The sequence below is a fragment of the Tasmannia lanceolata genome, unplaced genomic scaffold, assembly GCF_043159265.1.
Source record: "Tasmannia lanceolata isolate RefF3 unplaced genomic scaffold, GAP_Taslan_0.1 ptg000007l, whole genome shotgun sequence".
NCBI lineage: Eukaryota > Viridiplantae > Streptophyta > Magnoliopsida > Canellales > Winteraceae > Tasmannia > Tasmannia lanceolata.
Window position 1 is genome coordinate 21,049,822 of NW_027518684.1, and position 15,944 is coordinate 21,065,765.

General features: G+C 39.8%; 1 protein-coding gene across 2 annotated transcripts; it reads right to left on the reverse strand.

The window, feature by feature from the left end:
• Window positions 1-6,151: 6,151 nt before the first annotated feature.
• Window positions 6,152-13,803, reverse strand: LOC143882259 (putative protein phosphatase 2C 27). 2 transcript variants are annotated; one of them, XR_013252151.1, is made up of 6 exons: window positions 12,957-13,803; window positions 10,839-10,989; window positions 7,785-8,117; window positions 7,387-7,587; window positions 6,838-6,975; window positions 6,152-6,427 (listed from the first exon to the last, which is right to left on the reverse strand). XR_013252151.1 is itself a non-coding variant. In XM_077385764.1 (5 exons), the coding sequence occupies exons 3-5, from the start codon at window positions 7,905-7,907 to the stop codon at window positions 6,934-6,936; spliced, it is 366 nt and encodes a 121-aa protein (XP_077241879.1). In that variant the 5' UTR covers window positions 7,908-8,117; window positions 10,839-10,989; window positions 12,957-13,803; the 3' UTR covers window positions 6,589-6,933. The 2 variants fall into 2 exon arrangements, 1 of the variants encoding a protein (XP_077241879.1); XM_077385764.1 differs by lacking the exon at window positions 6,152-6,427 and having other exon boundaries at window positions 6,589-6,975.
• Between the last annotated feature and the right edge of the window lie 2,141 nt (window positions 13,804-15,944).

Sequence of the window (15,944 nt, forward strand, 5' to 3'; positions counted from 1 at the left end):
TAAGCTTTCAAGATAGTCTCACCTGAACAGTCCATTCATCTTCAGAACCTAACTCAAAACTTAACATAAAAGAAGAATCTTAAATTTTCAACAAATTATACAAATGCATGCAATGATATTTCTGATTTTTATAAATTTTGGTGCATAACAGGGGGCATCAACTTGTGCAGATTCAAGTGCAAAAAACGGTGAGCCACAAAACACAAAGACGGGCTCCAAGTAACCTTATCATTGCCCAGAGAAGGGTTCTTTTAAAAAAAATGGTTAAAAGAAATCCAAAAGGTTGGGTAGGCCTACTAAACAAAAGAGGGGAGCGCTACTTGGATTGAGCGAGTCCCCTAAAGATGGGCTTGGGCTATCGCCTTCATCGCCCTATCAATGAATGAGGCTACTAATATCTAAGAGGCATCTAAAAGACTAAGCAAGTCTACTATACAAATGAGGGGAATGCTAACTTGGACTGAGCAAGTCCTCTAAGGGTGGGCTTGGGCTAGCGCCTTCATCGCCCTTCACTCCAGCTCGAACATCAGAGCTGAAACAAAAAAAAACCTCACTAGATCACATTCAAATACCAAATTTCGAGAGGACACCCCTACCACCATACCTTCATAAATGCATCGCCACCGACAGATATGTGGTTTGTAAAGGCTCCGAAAGAATCCACAAAACTAAACATAGGGAACCAAGCCATATTTAGGCAAGAGTTAACCAGACCAGCGAACGAAAGAAGACTTGTACAATCTCAGGGCGCAAACAACTGAGGAAAGAAAAGGCTCTAAGGCTTCCTTTTAGGGATAATGGCTTGTGTTAGGCACTGAACTGAAACCGAATTAAGGGACCTAATTTCCCTCCCTGTTCGATTCTTTAAACATGAATTGCAAGTCCTGACATCATCCAAACATCATACCAAAACCACAATCCCCTGTATACTTCCTGCTTTGGCCACACCTTTGGCACCCAAGAGGGATAGACAAAAAAATAGGAATCAACCATTTATAACGAAATGCCAAAACAATAAGCAACAAGAACGGTTCGGAATCTCAAATTAGCAGGATTTGCAAATGAAAACAATAGGGGCAATTCAAACACATAAGCTAGTCTAGTTAGAAAATGGGAAATATAGGAGCAATCCAAATCTCTAAACTAGCATATTTAAGAAGAATGGAAACTAACAGAAGTATTTTTAAACCCACCAATTAGCAAAATAACCTTGATTTCTATTTGAATTAAAAGGCAATAAGCTTACCCGACAGCTAATGAGGAGGCCGATTGAAGTATAGATTGTAAAACAACTGGAGGCGATGGCTCAGGTAGTGGAGATGGCCGACGAGGAGAATATTGATGGTGGTGATTCCGGCAAGGCCGAATGAACCAATGGAGATTGGAATAAGGTTTGGTTGAGATAGGCAGTGATGAAAAAACAAGGGTTGGGCGAAGTGGGGTTGCGATGGAGGCAAAAATGGGGCTGGATTTGCAGAGATAAAAATGAGATGGGTTTGGATGTTGGGTTTTAAAGAGAAACGAGAATAGGGTGGTGACCGAAGAAGAGGGTTTCGGATTCTGACCGGATTTAGGGGTAGAAATGAGGTGGGTTTGGTGATGGTTGATTTAGGTAGGGAGGTCGGATTCCGGCAAGCTTGCCGGAATCGATGGAGATGGCGGTGGTGCTGGCTGACGAAGATGGAGGAGATGATGGGTTTGGTCGGTTGATGGTGGAGATTGAGATGGAGAATGGATGCGGAGATGGAAGAGGAGATGGGGGAGGTGGGTTTGGAATACAAATGGGAATAGAAATGGGTTTAATGGGATGAGGAATGGGTTTAGTTGGTGGTTGTAAAAGAAAGAAGATGGTGGTGACCGGATTTATTGGGGTTTTTGGCCGGATTCCATGGTGGATGGCCGGATTCCGGCCGGAGATGGGGTGGGGTCGTAGCAGAGGAGATTAAAATAAAAAATGGAGGTGGGTTTGTAGGGAAAAAAAATAAATGAAGAGGAAGAAGATGGTGGTGGTTTTAAAGAGGGTGAAGGTGGAAATGGATGGCTGAGATTGAAGGCGGTGGATGGCGGCTCCTCCTCTTCCTCTCTCTCGATTTCTCCTTCTTTCTGTTTTCTAACAAAAATGGGAAAAACCCCTTTTGCTTCTCTCCGCAAGAAGAAAGAAATGGGTTTTGAGGTGGATCTCCACAGATAGAGGGTTGAAGATGGGGATGGTGGCTTGGCTGGTATGGGTGGTTGATGGAGAGATGCGGGTGCGAAAAAAATGGAAGAGAGCTTGCCGGATTCCGGCGGAAAATGGGGCCGGAGAAGAAGATGGAGGGGATAATGGTGGGGTTTTGGGAATAAAAGAAGAAAAGGAAGGAGAATGGATTTGATGGTGGTGGATCAAGGGGATGGGGAAGATGGGTTTGGATTTTTAGGGAAATGGGTATGGAGGTGGTTTCCTCCCTCTTCTTCTTCCTCCTCTCTCTCTCTTATTCTCTCTGCGTTTTCCCTCTCTCGCTAGTTTTTCTTTTTTTTTCTCTGCTTCCAACGAAAAAAAGAAAATCCTCCTGTAGCCCTAATTCGTTAGGTGAGGGTAATAATAAATTCGACCCCCTTTCCCCAGGACAACCACCCTCTATGCATATTTATGACTACTCCTTTCTCAACAGGGGGGCCCAGGAAAGAAATGGTCCAGAAAAAGATGATATATTCTGCCCCCTTCCTCTCCTTTGGACAGCCCCCATCAATGCATTTTGTACATCTCCTAACTTACAGGGGGGGGCCTCGGGCAATGGCGGAGGGGGGGAATTTTATGGAAAATATCTCCCTCCCCTTGATCCTAGCCCTTCAAATCAGCTTTTGTTTAAGGGCTGGGATCAAAGGAAGCCTAATCTACATAGGATTCCCCTCTGGCTAATTCTAGTCATAAAGCTCTCACTAACCTAGCTTAGGCCTTAATGGTGACTTGGAGGGGAAGAAAAGCATCTTTGCAAATTACGAAATTGCCCTGCTTCAGGATAATACACCCCCTAATTATGCTACACACCAATCCGCATACCCCTGCTTCTGCCTGGACAACCCATTACAGAAAATTTGAACTGGTTTTCTAAATTCCTGCACACCCCCGCTTCTGGCTGAATCGCCACCCTTATTCCTACACTACACTACTCTACAAACATCGTCCGCTTGCTAGGCGAACCGAGACGGATTCGGACGAAAATTTACGGGGACCTAAATGAGACCTTAACCTATTCTAGGAACAAATTTGGGACATTAAAACACTAGTTTAATAAGGTTTCTACCCTAACGACGCTTATTAGGATTCGGTCAAAATGGGGTGTCTACAACGCCCCACATACCCCCTTTTTATAGCCAAAAACCCTAGTCTGCTTGTAGAGTAACTCTAGGTAGCTCACACCGGACGTTGGCATTCTGCCGAAATTCTGAAGGTTCGGAGCGACATCCTTCAAACAGCGTCGTTGTTCTGCCGGATTTCGCAGAAACACGAGCTATTTCTCAATAATAGCGTCGTTGTTCTGCCGAAATCTCGGCAAACCTAAAGCCCCTTTGCCAACACAGTGTCGTTGCGCTGCCGAATTTCGGAGAACTCGAAGGCCCTATTATCTAAATAGCGTCGTTCTGCCAAAATCATGGCAAACCCGAAGTTCCTTAGTCAACACAGCGCCGTTAAGCCGCCGATTACTCTGCAAGATCGGAGCCCGCCTCTTCTCAACAAGCGCAGTTACGCTGCCCAAGTCTGCCTCAGCTTTCAGTAAAATTACATTTATTTAACAAGCTTTATGTACTTTCCTTTACAAAGTAAGGTATGAGGTGGTGACACCATAAGATCTCCAGTCTGAATTGACCCTCAGAACTTATGATATAAATCCCTTTGTCTTTCTTTTACGTTATGCACTGTCTTTTTCCGTTAGTTTTAAGTTAACCTGATTGCGAGTTAGTTGCGAGATTTGCAGAGATCCGTATACAACTTACAACATCGATCAGGATAACTACTGCTTATTTTCGGTCTTCTTGTAAATTCACTTTTATTTGCCTCCTGAAATTTAGCATAACTTAAGTAAAGGATAAAAAGATAAGTTATCCTGGTTTAAATTCTTCAAAAAATGCCAATCTAAGTTAAGAGACCGGATTCGTCCGGGCAAGAGGGGTGCCTAACACCTTCCCCGATTGTAACCATAACCCTTACCAAGATATCTGTAAGGACCATGCCTTAAGCAAACAAAGCAAAATATAAAGTTCAAGGGCCCAGTGCAAAAGAACCCCTTCGGTTACTGTTCTTCCAACGAAATTCGAGTATCACTACTCATTTCATTGGAAGAACAGGCACGGGTCCTAGACCCTAACCTAGGTGGTGACTCTGAGTTTCTCATTTTTGTGAAGTTAGGATTTCGATCCCGAGTCCACAAGTAACGCAGATCAAATATACACTCCCTTGAGAACCCGATGTGGTGATCCCCTGTAGTCCTACGCGGGAGGGAAAAAATTGGCACCCACAGGCTGGCGACTCTGCTGAGGAAATGAAAAAGTGATAATTTCTCTCAGCAGATTTGTTTATTTAAAATCATCAAAAAGGTTATAACTCTGCATTGACCCAACTTGGCATTCTCGAACAATTCAACCAAATAATTTGGCTATTTCTCTTTTATTAGAGTTATCCATAACCCGATGTAGCCTTTAGAGCATTCTCAGAGGATGCGAACAGTCGATAACTATCCAAAGGACTTGGTGTCACCGCCGAACATGAAGCGTGACAGATGGCCATCGCGTAAAAAGGAGAAAACAATATTCAATAATCAAAACAAGAGAAGAAAATTCATTGCTTCGGTGGGCAACACCGTCACTCTTCGGAAGCGGGATCGGTCGTCCGGAAATCGTGCTGGAATGGTTGGGCACCGTCTCACCGTAACTACCTGGAGAAAATCATTCGGGAAGCGTTGGAAGTGGCAGCTTTCTTTCGAAAATGGTGGTGTTCGTAATGAAAATTTTATTGAAAGAGACAAGATCGCTCAAGGCTACCTGGAGTTGAAATGGAGAAAATTGGTTAAGTTTGGAACAGAAGGATTGTCTGGTGGCGGAATCCGTGGTGTCACCATAGCCAAATCCAATCTGGCATTGTAGAGCAACACGGTGATTCACACAAAACATTTTGTTTCGCACAGCGAGGGAGTTGTTCCAGCTGAAACGAATGAAGTAATGAATGATAATGGTTGTATACCTCTCAATATGGAGTTTTCTTCTAATACGTTGGATAGAGACCTTCGTGATAAGATTACTTCCTGTTTAAACTGTGGAGACAAAGGGGAAAGTTCTAATGATAATAATATGGCGAATGAATTTGTGGCCATGATGATTATGGGCTCCGGGGCATTCAGTATGAAGAAGATATTTCCAGTACCCATTTCATGCTAAAGGAGATCGTTGAAAGGGATCAACCAAATCCATATGCTTCTAATGGAAAAACCAGAGGGTATAGGGAGCTGAAATAGTTGCGATGAGGAGGAAGGACATGGAGCAATTATGTGGTGTTTATCAATGAAGTTAATCTTTTGGAATGTTAGGGGGCTGAGATCGGATCAAAAACAAATGGCAGACAAGCATTTATGTCTTAAGACATCCTGATGTCATTGCCGTTATCGAATCTAAAATAACGGGAGTATCAAAATCGTTGATTAATGGAATCTTGGGGAGAAGAGACATACAGTTGGACGGCCAAAGATGCTAGGGGAACTGCAGGGGGAATCATAGTTATATGGAAGGAGAGTATCTTGTCAATGACAAAACTGTAAAGAGGGGATCACACAATTACAACTCAGTTTCTCCATCAGGTATCAAATTCTTCATGGATGCTTACGGTGTGGTCTACGGACCAGTTCGGGCTCGGGAGAGGAATTTGTTATGGACTGTATTGAAAAGTGGTGTAAACCCGGAGGCTGCAACTTTCTACAGGAACTTTTAGGAGCTCATGGGAACCAAATTCACATTCGTGTAATCATACACAAACCCAAAATCAATGAAAAAATAATAAAAGATGATTAATGGCCTCTTAAAGATTCAACAGTAAGCTTTAAAGAAAACTCGTGAGTGGGAAAATAATCTACACTAAGCATGGAAGCATATAATAGCATAAATATCACGAAAAGAAGAAGACTTGAGGCTCAACTATTCAACTTTATTGGTCGTTATATTGCTGTCCACAAAGGAAATCAACATCTAGGGCCCAAATATTACTAGAAAAATGATAAGAGGCTTAAACTAGGCTAGTATAGTTATCTATGGGTGCTTAGAAAGGGGTTCTAAAGGCTAAAACATGGCTAAAAAGGGCTGAAATATGGAAAAATAGTACCCGTAAATCGCAGCAGTCCTTCCACTCGTGGATTTCACTAGCAAAGAAGCCAAGAGGATGTTCCTACCCATGATCCACAATCTGAACATCAGGAGAAATTACCCAAAAGTCATGACACAGAAGATCATGGATAATAAGCAGACAAGTTAATCTCTGCCTTCATCACAAATAATAGGTCTATTACTACTTTCTTCTCAAGCAAATGCTTGGTTTTCCACCATAACCAGAACGACCCCGCTTCCTTAAAGCAAAATGTTGTCAAAAATAGTAGTAAAGACTGTATAGGTTTTAGCAATCCATTCTGCCAAGAATCATGGGGAATATCCATGCATCCATGGCCTTAAAAAATAAGGCAGCTTACATTGATTAAAGTACAACTGTCCCAAAATAAAACAATACCAACAAGAAACAATCATGATTATCATATCCACTTTAAGCAGCTATAATTAACAATAGATGGGTAGATTTCATAATAAAATCCTGGCTCATACCTTCCAAAAATAAGGGCAATCAGTGCTGTGGTGCCAGAGGAATTGTCTAGAGAACGGGCATCAGCAAATGCATGATCCACTTTCACAAATGCACTCTTAATGACCTTCTCCACACAGGTGGGGAACCTCACCATATACCTGCCAGCATAAACTACTAAATATTAGGTGTTGCATATATTTATCACCAACATAAACCATGTCCACAAGTCTATCTTTATACTATGTGCGAACTACCTCACCATATCTTGGTAATAAATATATTTAATACGATCCTCAAGCAAATTTCAACCTGACCGAGGACTTCACCTTTCATAAGCTCTATAAATTTCATGAATAATGGAATGTGAGAGGCACCCATTATCTCGGTTGACAAATATCGAAAAAGAAACTGAAAGTACAAGACATGGTAACCCATTCACTAGAAAAGAAATAATTACCAACGGTGATTAAAAAAAAGATATACCCAAACAATGAAAAAAGACCATGTACTCATAATTTTATAAGATGATTAAATTACACAAGTTCAGTAGCAACAACTAACTCACTCACCCCATAGAAAGCCCCTGGAGATGGAAAATCCATAGATTCACCAAGATGTTCAAGTAGATTATCTATACAGATGTGTTCATCCTCCATGTACTGTTTTGGTCCTCTCTCAGAACAGCTACCCGAACGAAATACCGGTAAAAATCCAGAACCAGACTGTCCATCTGATGGTGATTTTGCACCAATACCACCAATAACCAATTCCTACAGGTAGATGTGGGGCAAAAATGTTAGTCGCAGTATATTTCAGAAAATGGAGAACATAATCATGCTTTTAATCCCCAACAGAAAAGAAAATGTTGTGGCATATCAAGATTTTCAAATAAAACAGTTCAATTACATGACAACTAATATGAAAAAAGGTATGAAACTCTACACAAGGGAAAATATCAACGACTCACCAATTCACTTTCAGCAACCAAACGAACGCTACTCATGCAATGCCGAATAACTGAGAGGTGCCGTCGAGGTTTCCCATTTTTCTGCTTCAAACTTCCCAAAGCCTCAGAATTTTCATCATCCATGGAAGACCCATTTTCCTTACTATACCCACCTTCTAATACAGTAAATGGATGCGATAAATCAGTCCCTGTACGCCTACAGACATATCATATCCCCTTCAAAAACATAAATTCAATCCCTTCAAAACAAAAACCGAAAACCCAAAGAGCCCTTTGAAGGATTAGATCCTTTCCAGAATCCTGTTATTCCAAGCTGGTCCCAATAAAAAAAACCTGCCAAAATAGTGACAGAGACCCGATTGTTTAATGTCAACAGAATAAATCCCAAAAAAGCACAATGATTTGCTGACTGAATCAATCAAATTGTCAATCCGCTTATAATCTTCAAACCTCAAAAGTCATGAAATAACATAGCTTCAGTATCAAACATCCACAGGAATTCACAGACAGATAAACCATACAACAATCCTCAACTCAAATAAGTCCTACCAATCGCATACAATTCAACATAAAACCACTGAATTTCCTTCCATTCCCATCAATTCCCCAACCCTCAAGAACCACAAATAGACCAAATCCCTAAAATCAACAGTTCATATGCTTCATATGCTCATAAACATCATAATCCTTCAATTCCCAACCGAATTCAAAATTATCAAACAACACAAACCCTTTACAAACTGCAATTTTTCGCTGAAATCCACCAATTCAGATACAAAAATCCCACACAAAACCCATCTAAACACTCAAACTACAATTTCTCTCTCAAATTCCTCAAATCCACACACTAAATCAGCAAATTCACCAAATTACAAACCCTAACAAAATATAAGAACAAGAAAAACAATAAAAACCCTAGAAATAAACGGATTTGACAAAAATATCAATCCGAAAGTATTCTAGATAATTAATCTTCTAAACAAAAATCAAACCATAGGCGAACCAAAAAAAAAACTAGGTTTCATCAAATCCCACAAAAAAAAACTCAAAATTAAATAGAAAAAACCCGAATTCGCTTCAAATTTAGAACATTACCGGAAGGTGATAGTCGTCGACAATGGAGGTCTTGCGAGGGAGAGAGAGAGAGAGTCGTCGAAAATGGAGGTCTTGAGAGAGAGTCTGAGCGAGAAAAGAGAGAGAGAGAGCTTCGATCGTCGGGTGAAAGTCTCGGAAAGAGGGAGTTTCCGATGTATGAGGTAGGAAAAAAAAAGTTTCCGCAGAAACTAAAAGAACACGCTTTTTACGGTTTTCCACGGAAACAAAGCGGACTTTCCGCAGAAAAGAGGGGGAAGGAAACTTAAAAGAACACAGCAATAGGGAAAACCTTCCAACTAAGTAAACTTCGAGCTCTCCTAAAGGAAAAGGAAACGTCCAACCCAAAGAGAAAACCCCAACTAAGATTGATTTCTTTCCTACAAATTAGGTTCAAAGGCCATAGGATCCTAAATATTAGTGATGTATTTCACGCCCAAGTATCCCAAGGATAATTCACCGTACACCCTCCCTAAAGGTTAGGGCATGGAGAATCTCTTTCAATCTCCAATTAGAATTCCAAATATTACTAATTTACTTTACTAATAAAATATACGTTCCCATATTTAATGGGACTCCTTACCAAATTTCAAACGTCCAAAATAGGGTGGCTTCCAAAATAGCTTTGTCGTCAAACACAGAGAAGTCAATCTAAATCCTAAAATTTAGAAACCTTCCACAAAAATTCCAAATACTAATAAAGTCTCTTTTGATAACGACACACCTCAAAGTCCTAATAATACTTGAGTTAAATTTTGATACCGGCACCCCCATTCAAGCTTTAGAATTGTATGCCTAGTTTTAATAAAGACACCTACTGAGGAATACAATTTCTTATGGTGAGGCCGGGTATCACAACATCTAAACCTAGTTACCAGCCAAACTCTAATCAGGGGAAAATCAAAGGCTAATGTAGTTGTTTCAAGTCACATCACTCAATCAAAATAATGTGCCACCGCCATGATCAACCTCGCCACTGTTTCAATGAATGCACAAAGAGCGCCACTGCATCTAGTTAAGGCCGAAAAATCGGAAATGATGGGGAGCTAGATGAAGGAGAGGATGAGGAAATGGGGAGCTAGATAAAGTAGAGGATGAGGAAAACCAGAGTCCGAAGGTGAAATCCTAAGCAATGAGTACAAGTCTGAAGTTGAAATCCTAAGTCCCTCTTCTGTGTGGAGATGTGAAGACATCAATAGAAGGATATTTTGCCGGACCGAACTTTATTTTTGCTGGATTCTTTTATTTATATGGTTGTCTACACTGCATATATAGATAAACATCATGTTCAATTCCTTAAACCCTAATCTTGACCAGATAGTAGATCTATATATTGAAACTGAGTTTCTTTCACTACTCTTGTGGTGTTCTGAACATTTCTTGGGTCTGTGTTCTTTCAGTATTACCAATGTTCCCAACCTGTCCTAAAGATTCCCCGGTTTAAGAGTTATCTCTTACAGTCTCTGTCTTTCTTGAGATTTGTGAACTACGGAAATGTTTGGATTTCAAAGAATTAAGTTGGAAAATTTTTGCAGAAAAAAGAAATCAATCAATCCTGAGATTTATTGTGAGTTACAGTAAAATTATTTCAGTCCTGTACTTGTATCACTTGAAAACCATGGTATGTATGGAAGGGCTTTTATGCTACACTGCAATCAGATTATGTATATAAGAATTCTCATTTGCCATTCAAACAAAAAAAGCATTCCCAGACCTTGAGATTATAGAGAAAGGTTACTGTGTTGGCAAGCTATTGGTATTAATGCATAGTACATTGGTCGATACCTTTAACTATCATGAAAACTCACACAAAAAAAAAAAAACCTCCTTTGTTGCTTTTTAGAACTGTATCATTTCAAGAAATAAGATGTAGCATCTAATCTTGAAGTAAAAATAAATATTATTCTTGAAGTCAAAAGCAATGTCTATAGATACATTTACAAACACCTCAAGTAATCATACCTTGAAACCAATTTAAACCCTGTCTTCTCTCTTGTTAGATCGTGAAGACTGATGAACAGATGGGAAATCCGACTAAGCATCAGCAGTGCTCATAAAACCTCCCAGGAAGCCTGCACCATTGCAGTTCCCACATAAAATCTCCCTTTTACCCCTGTCAGAAAAATTGAAATAAAAAATACCACAATATTTCGTCAGAAAAAAAATACCTCAATACATGGGAACATCAGGCACTAGCTGGTCTAGAAATGGAAGTAAAACGGTATAAGATACTAAATTCACGGATGACAAAAATAATCAGCATTAAAACACTAAGGCCCTGTTCATTTTAGATTGTTGCAACCGATTGTGGGGCCAAAGTGATTGTTGGACTCCAACGGTTTGGGCCTACAATCGGTTGCAACAATCTAAAACGAACAGAGCCTAAATTATGAACCATAATAGATAATGGAGAGAAAAGATGTGATGATACGCACCATACAAGATGGATTTAAATAATAACCACGGAAATTCAAAATCTTAAAAGGGAAACCTGAGGAAATTGAATGACCTTAAAGAGTAAGAGAGAATATGGTTTTGAAGCAATCCAAAGCTTGGCCAAGCTGACTTGACAGCAAATCGAGTCAAAGCCTCGAATGACTCAATGGGTGAAATTTACAACAGAAATCTAAAATATATAGCCAACCACAGTAAGGGACGAATCTGCCACCTTTTGCTTTGAATTCAACCATGCTTACTCACTAATATAAAGCTAGCTTGCCCAATTTGTAAAAAAGTAAAATCAAATCAAATAAGACAACTAGCATGGTGCAAATGACTAAATCTAGGATGTCAATACCGATTCTATATTAAAGTATATATAATATGTATTTTAACAACTTGATCTTCAGAGACTTCTCTCACTACTGCAGTCGAAGTACTGTACCCAATTTAGTGAGGATGATAGGATATGGATGCCAACACCTGACGGTGACTTTACAGCAAAATCTTTTTTCTTAAGCTTAAATGACAATCAGTCCTCTCCAATCATTCGCATATGATATGCAAGGAAAGACAAATAACTAAGAATGATATCTAAAAGACCAGAAACTCTCTATATAAGGAAAGAGAATGAAAAGAGTACTACCATTGCTAGGTAAGTCTCTCTAAAAGAATGGGCTTGGGCTAACGCCTTCATCGCCCTTGCATTGAAGGGAGAAGGGCACATATATACATACATGGACATATACAGACACGTACACATTTGTATATACACATCTCATAGAAAAATATTCTTTCACACAAATTTAATACCCTAATTATCACAATATCATTCTTGGAGACGAAGCACAACAGCCTCAATACTATGAACAATATTTGTACTAAGCAGAATGAAAAACCATACGAATATTCATGAGAAACAAATCACACAACAGGGCCTGTAAATATCATGAGGGTACATGGGCTGCCAATATCAAAAGTGTGTGGACAGATTGCCATTATAAAGAGACATGGGCTGATCCAAAATAGGTATCGAAACAGAAGCTAAAACAAGGACTATATAAAAACCTCATTAACTCATTCAAGAAACAGGGGCTGAAACAAAATAGGGGCTGAAACAAGAGTTTCTGAGATTTTAACACTACATATGAGGTTCCATGTCATTTTTTTTATTTTTTCTTAAAAACAAAATACTTGTAACATTCATAGCTTCCAAACAGCAAGAATTTTTCAAATTTTCGACATGGCTGGATCAAGAGATTTTGGAATTAAATTGGATCCACACAGATTTGCTTGGTCTCCTGTTCCCAGCTAAAATATTCGATAACGCATGAGAATATAAACATCTTTAATGAGTTCCTAAGCACATTCATCATGAACTAAAAACCTGCTTCAAAACTAGTCATTCTCAATCCATCAAGCACGAAAAATTGAAATCGTTTAATTGCACATCATTGCTTTAACTACTTGTACCATTTTTAAACAAATCTAAAGCCAAACATCTCAGCCACAACACAATTTCACAAAAAAATGAAAATATTTCTATAATATAAATCAAACCGAAGCCACTACAAAAATCAACTCAAGTGGGAAAAAAAATACAATCACTTAAATTAACACAAAGGAGAGAAAGAATGTTACCTGAATTAAAGAAGAAATCTGATCTTTTGGTCTCCTCTTTCCAGATTAAAAGTGATGAAACTCCAAAGCTCTGAGATTTAACAAGGTCTAGGTTTTTTCCAGAACTCAGCTGAAATTTAGCTGGAAAATGAGTGGGAATCGATTGAAGAAGGGAGTTAAGGTTTAAATGATGAAAAATGTAGGGTTTTAAAGGGAGCTTGAGTCTAAAATTTTGGAAGAAAGGAGTAACGGCATCAAAGGCTGGTGAATGAAGGAAGAAAAGCTCAACCAGAGATCGATCGGAGCTCCGGTAGACCTAGCCGGAGAAGATCGGAAAGGATGACCAGCCGGGGAGTTAGGGTTTGAGAAGAAAAATGGGGAAAAAGATGATAGAAATGGAGGTAACAGCAAGGAGAAACATAATCGGAGTGCAAATCCGGTCGGAAAAATTGACCTGATTGATCGGAAATCTCTCAGATCCCGATCGGAGAAGAAACAAAATGTTTGGGTTTTAAACTTGAAATCAAAAGAGAAAAAAAAAAGAAAAAAAGAAAGGAATGAAGACTATGAAACATAACATCTGAGAAGGGGATTTCGTCGGAAATTAACCGGAGCTCCGACTAACATGATGGAGACGATGTTCAGACAAAGGAAGAAACTCCATCGGAACCCCAAAATCTCTCTCTCTCTCTCTCTCTCTCTCTCTCTCTCTCTCTCTCTCTCTCTCTCTCTCTCAGATCTGCTATTTTACTCTGTCTTTTCTATCGATTTCTCAGATCGGCGCTCGCCGGAGCTCGACCGGAGCTTGAGCGGAGAAGAAGGTTCGGACGGAACTAGGGTTTCAGATTCTCTGTTCTCTCTGCGAATTTTTTTTCCTTTTCTTTTTTTTTTCTCTACTTCGATCCCTTGTAAAGGGAAATGATATATTAATGCTCCCCCCTCTTTGACTTAGGACAACCCCCTCTAATGCATTTCATAGTCAATTTTGCTCTTAAGGTAGTCCGAGCAAGAACAGGGGTTCCAAAAAAAATGACATATAATCTGCCCTTTTATATCTTCCATGGACAGCCCATTTTGAGGTGATTCATCCCCCTCCTGCGGTTTACACTACGGACACTCTCCCATCTTGTTCAATAGGCAAACGCGCTCGGACTTTAACGAAATTTTATGGGGACCTAGTTGGGACCCTAAACTAGCCTAGGGTGAAATTTGAGGCCCTAGATTTGGTTGGGTTTTTGCTCAAACACGGAAGGTTTAGGGTACGGTCAAAATGGGGTGTCTACAGTGGTGGGCACTTGTGAATAATCAAAGTCCATTGATTATTGAAGGGGATTCTACGAATGCAGTGGGTTGGGCATCTGGTTCCTCGAAGGGATCCTAGAAGCTACAGGACCAAGTGGTTGAAATACTGGACCTAATGCGAGTCCTATCCACGAGAATTGAACATCGAAGATGATCGGCGAATGAGGTGGCAGATATTTTGGTGAAGGCTGGAGCCCAACAGGATGAAATGAAAGTAATTACCTCTCTGTAAGATGTACTCGAAGAATTCAAGCATTGTGGTTAATGTAAACTTCTCTCAGCATATGTACCCTATATTGCCCTAGGTATGCCTAGGATTCCTGATTAAGTGTAATAGCATGCTGGGACTACTGGTCCCGACTGCTAATCTATTACTAATGAAATATGTCGCTTTTCAAAAAAAAATGTATTTTAACAAAGAAGACAATAGTCTTCATTGATTCGCTAGTGGTTCGGCAATGATAAGTAGAGCCATAAACAACTTTGGCAGTGATAAGTAATGAGTGACCTGTCAACTTTGCAATGCAATGGACGCATCTAAGGAGTTAATTAGCACTGGTACAAGCAACTTACATAAGCAAGCTTTGCGTTTTTAGTTGCTATCTACCTTAGGATTGGAGTCAAAGGCCGTTTTAGTTTTGTAAACTTGTAATAAAGAGAAAAGATAACATACACACATCTTTAAATGGTTGATGGATATACCTGCAAAGCCAACATAATCCACCCGCTTTAAACTGGCCATTAAAGTGGTCAACAGAATTTACTCCGTTACCTTGGCATTGTGAACACACTATCGCACCTAGAAATTTCAATAGAAAGATTATGATTATCAGTCTCTGATTGCAAAGAGATTTCCATGTTTCAATCACTAAGGGGCTGTTTGGATACGCGGATTTTAGAATCCAAGTTTTTAGTTTGAAAACAGTGTAAAAGAGGGTTCATGATCAAGCTGCTGTATGCTATCCTGGTCAGCTGTATGCATCCTGAGGTTTCTAAAACCTGGAAATATGGGAGGATCTGCTACTCTCTTGCTGACGGAAAAAAGGGCGATAAGTAAAAAACGAGTCAAAAAAGATGGCTGGTCAGCTTCTTCTCTTGTCTCTCCCAGGGGTGGGTCCAAAGGCGGCAGAGAATGGCTATTATAGCATGTTGGCAACCACCATTTTACACTTCATGTTTTGATAGGTGGGACCCACCTCCCCTAAGTGGGAGCCCACAATTTACACCTTTGCTGTGGGGCCACTATTTATAACTCATGTTCTTATGGGTAAGACCCACTATTTTACACCCATACATAGCATGGCCCAAGAATGTTAGTGATTTAACCAAGATTTTATATGTTGTGTGCGCGTGAAGTATGTGGGGTCCCACTTCATAGGATAACCCAAACTGATCATTTGTTATACCACAACCTAAATAGGATGCACTGCGTAAATAATCTCCATAGCAATAAAGGTTTCTATAACGGGCAATCCCATTGTAGATCGGATGGTTAGGATCATCCTATGGAGACAATTTACAGGGTGCAACCTGTTTACGTTGTGACCCAACCAATGAACAGTCTGGATCATCCTATGAAGTGGACCCCAAATACTTTTTGAAAAATAATGGACTTTGGACTTTAAGTGCACAAAACATATAAAATTTCATAAATACTTACCCTGACTCAAAATTGGATCGTGGTGGCCCCAGCAGTCCTTTTCAAAT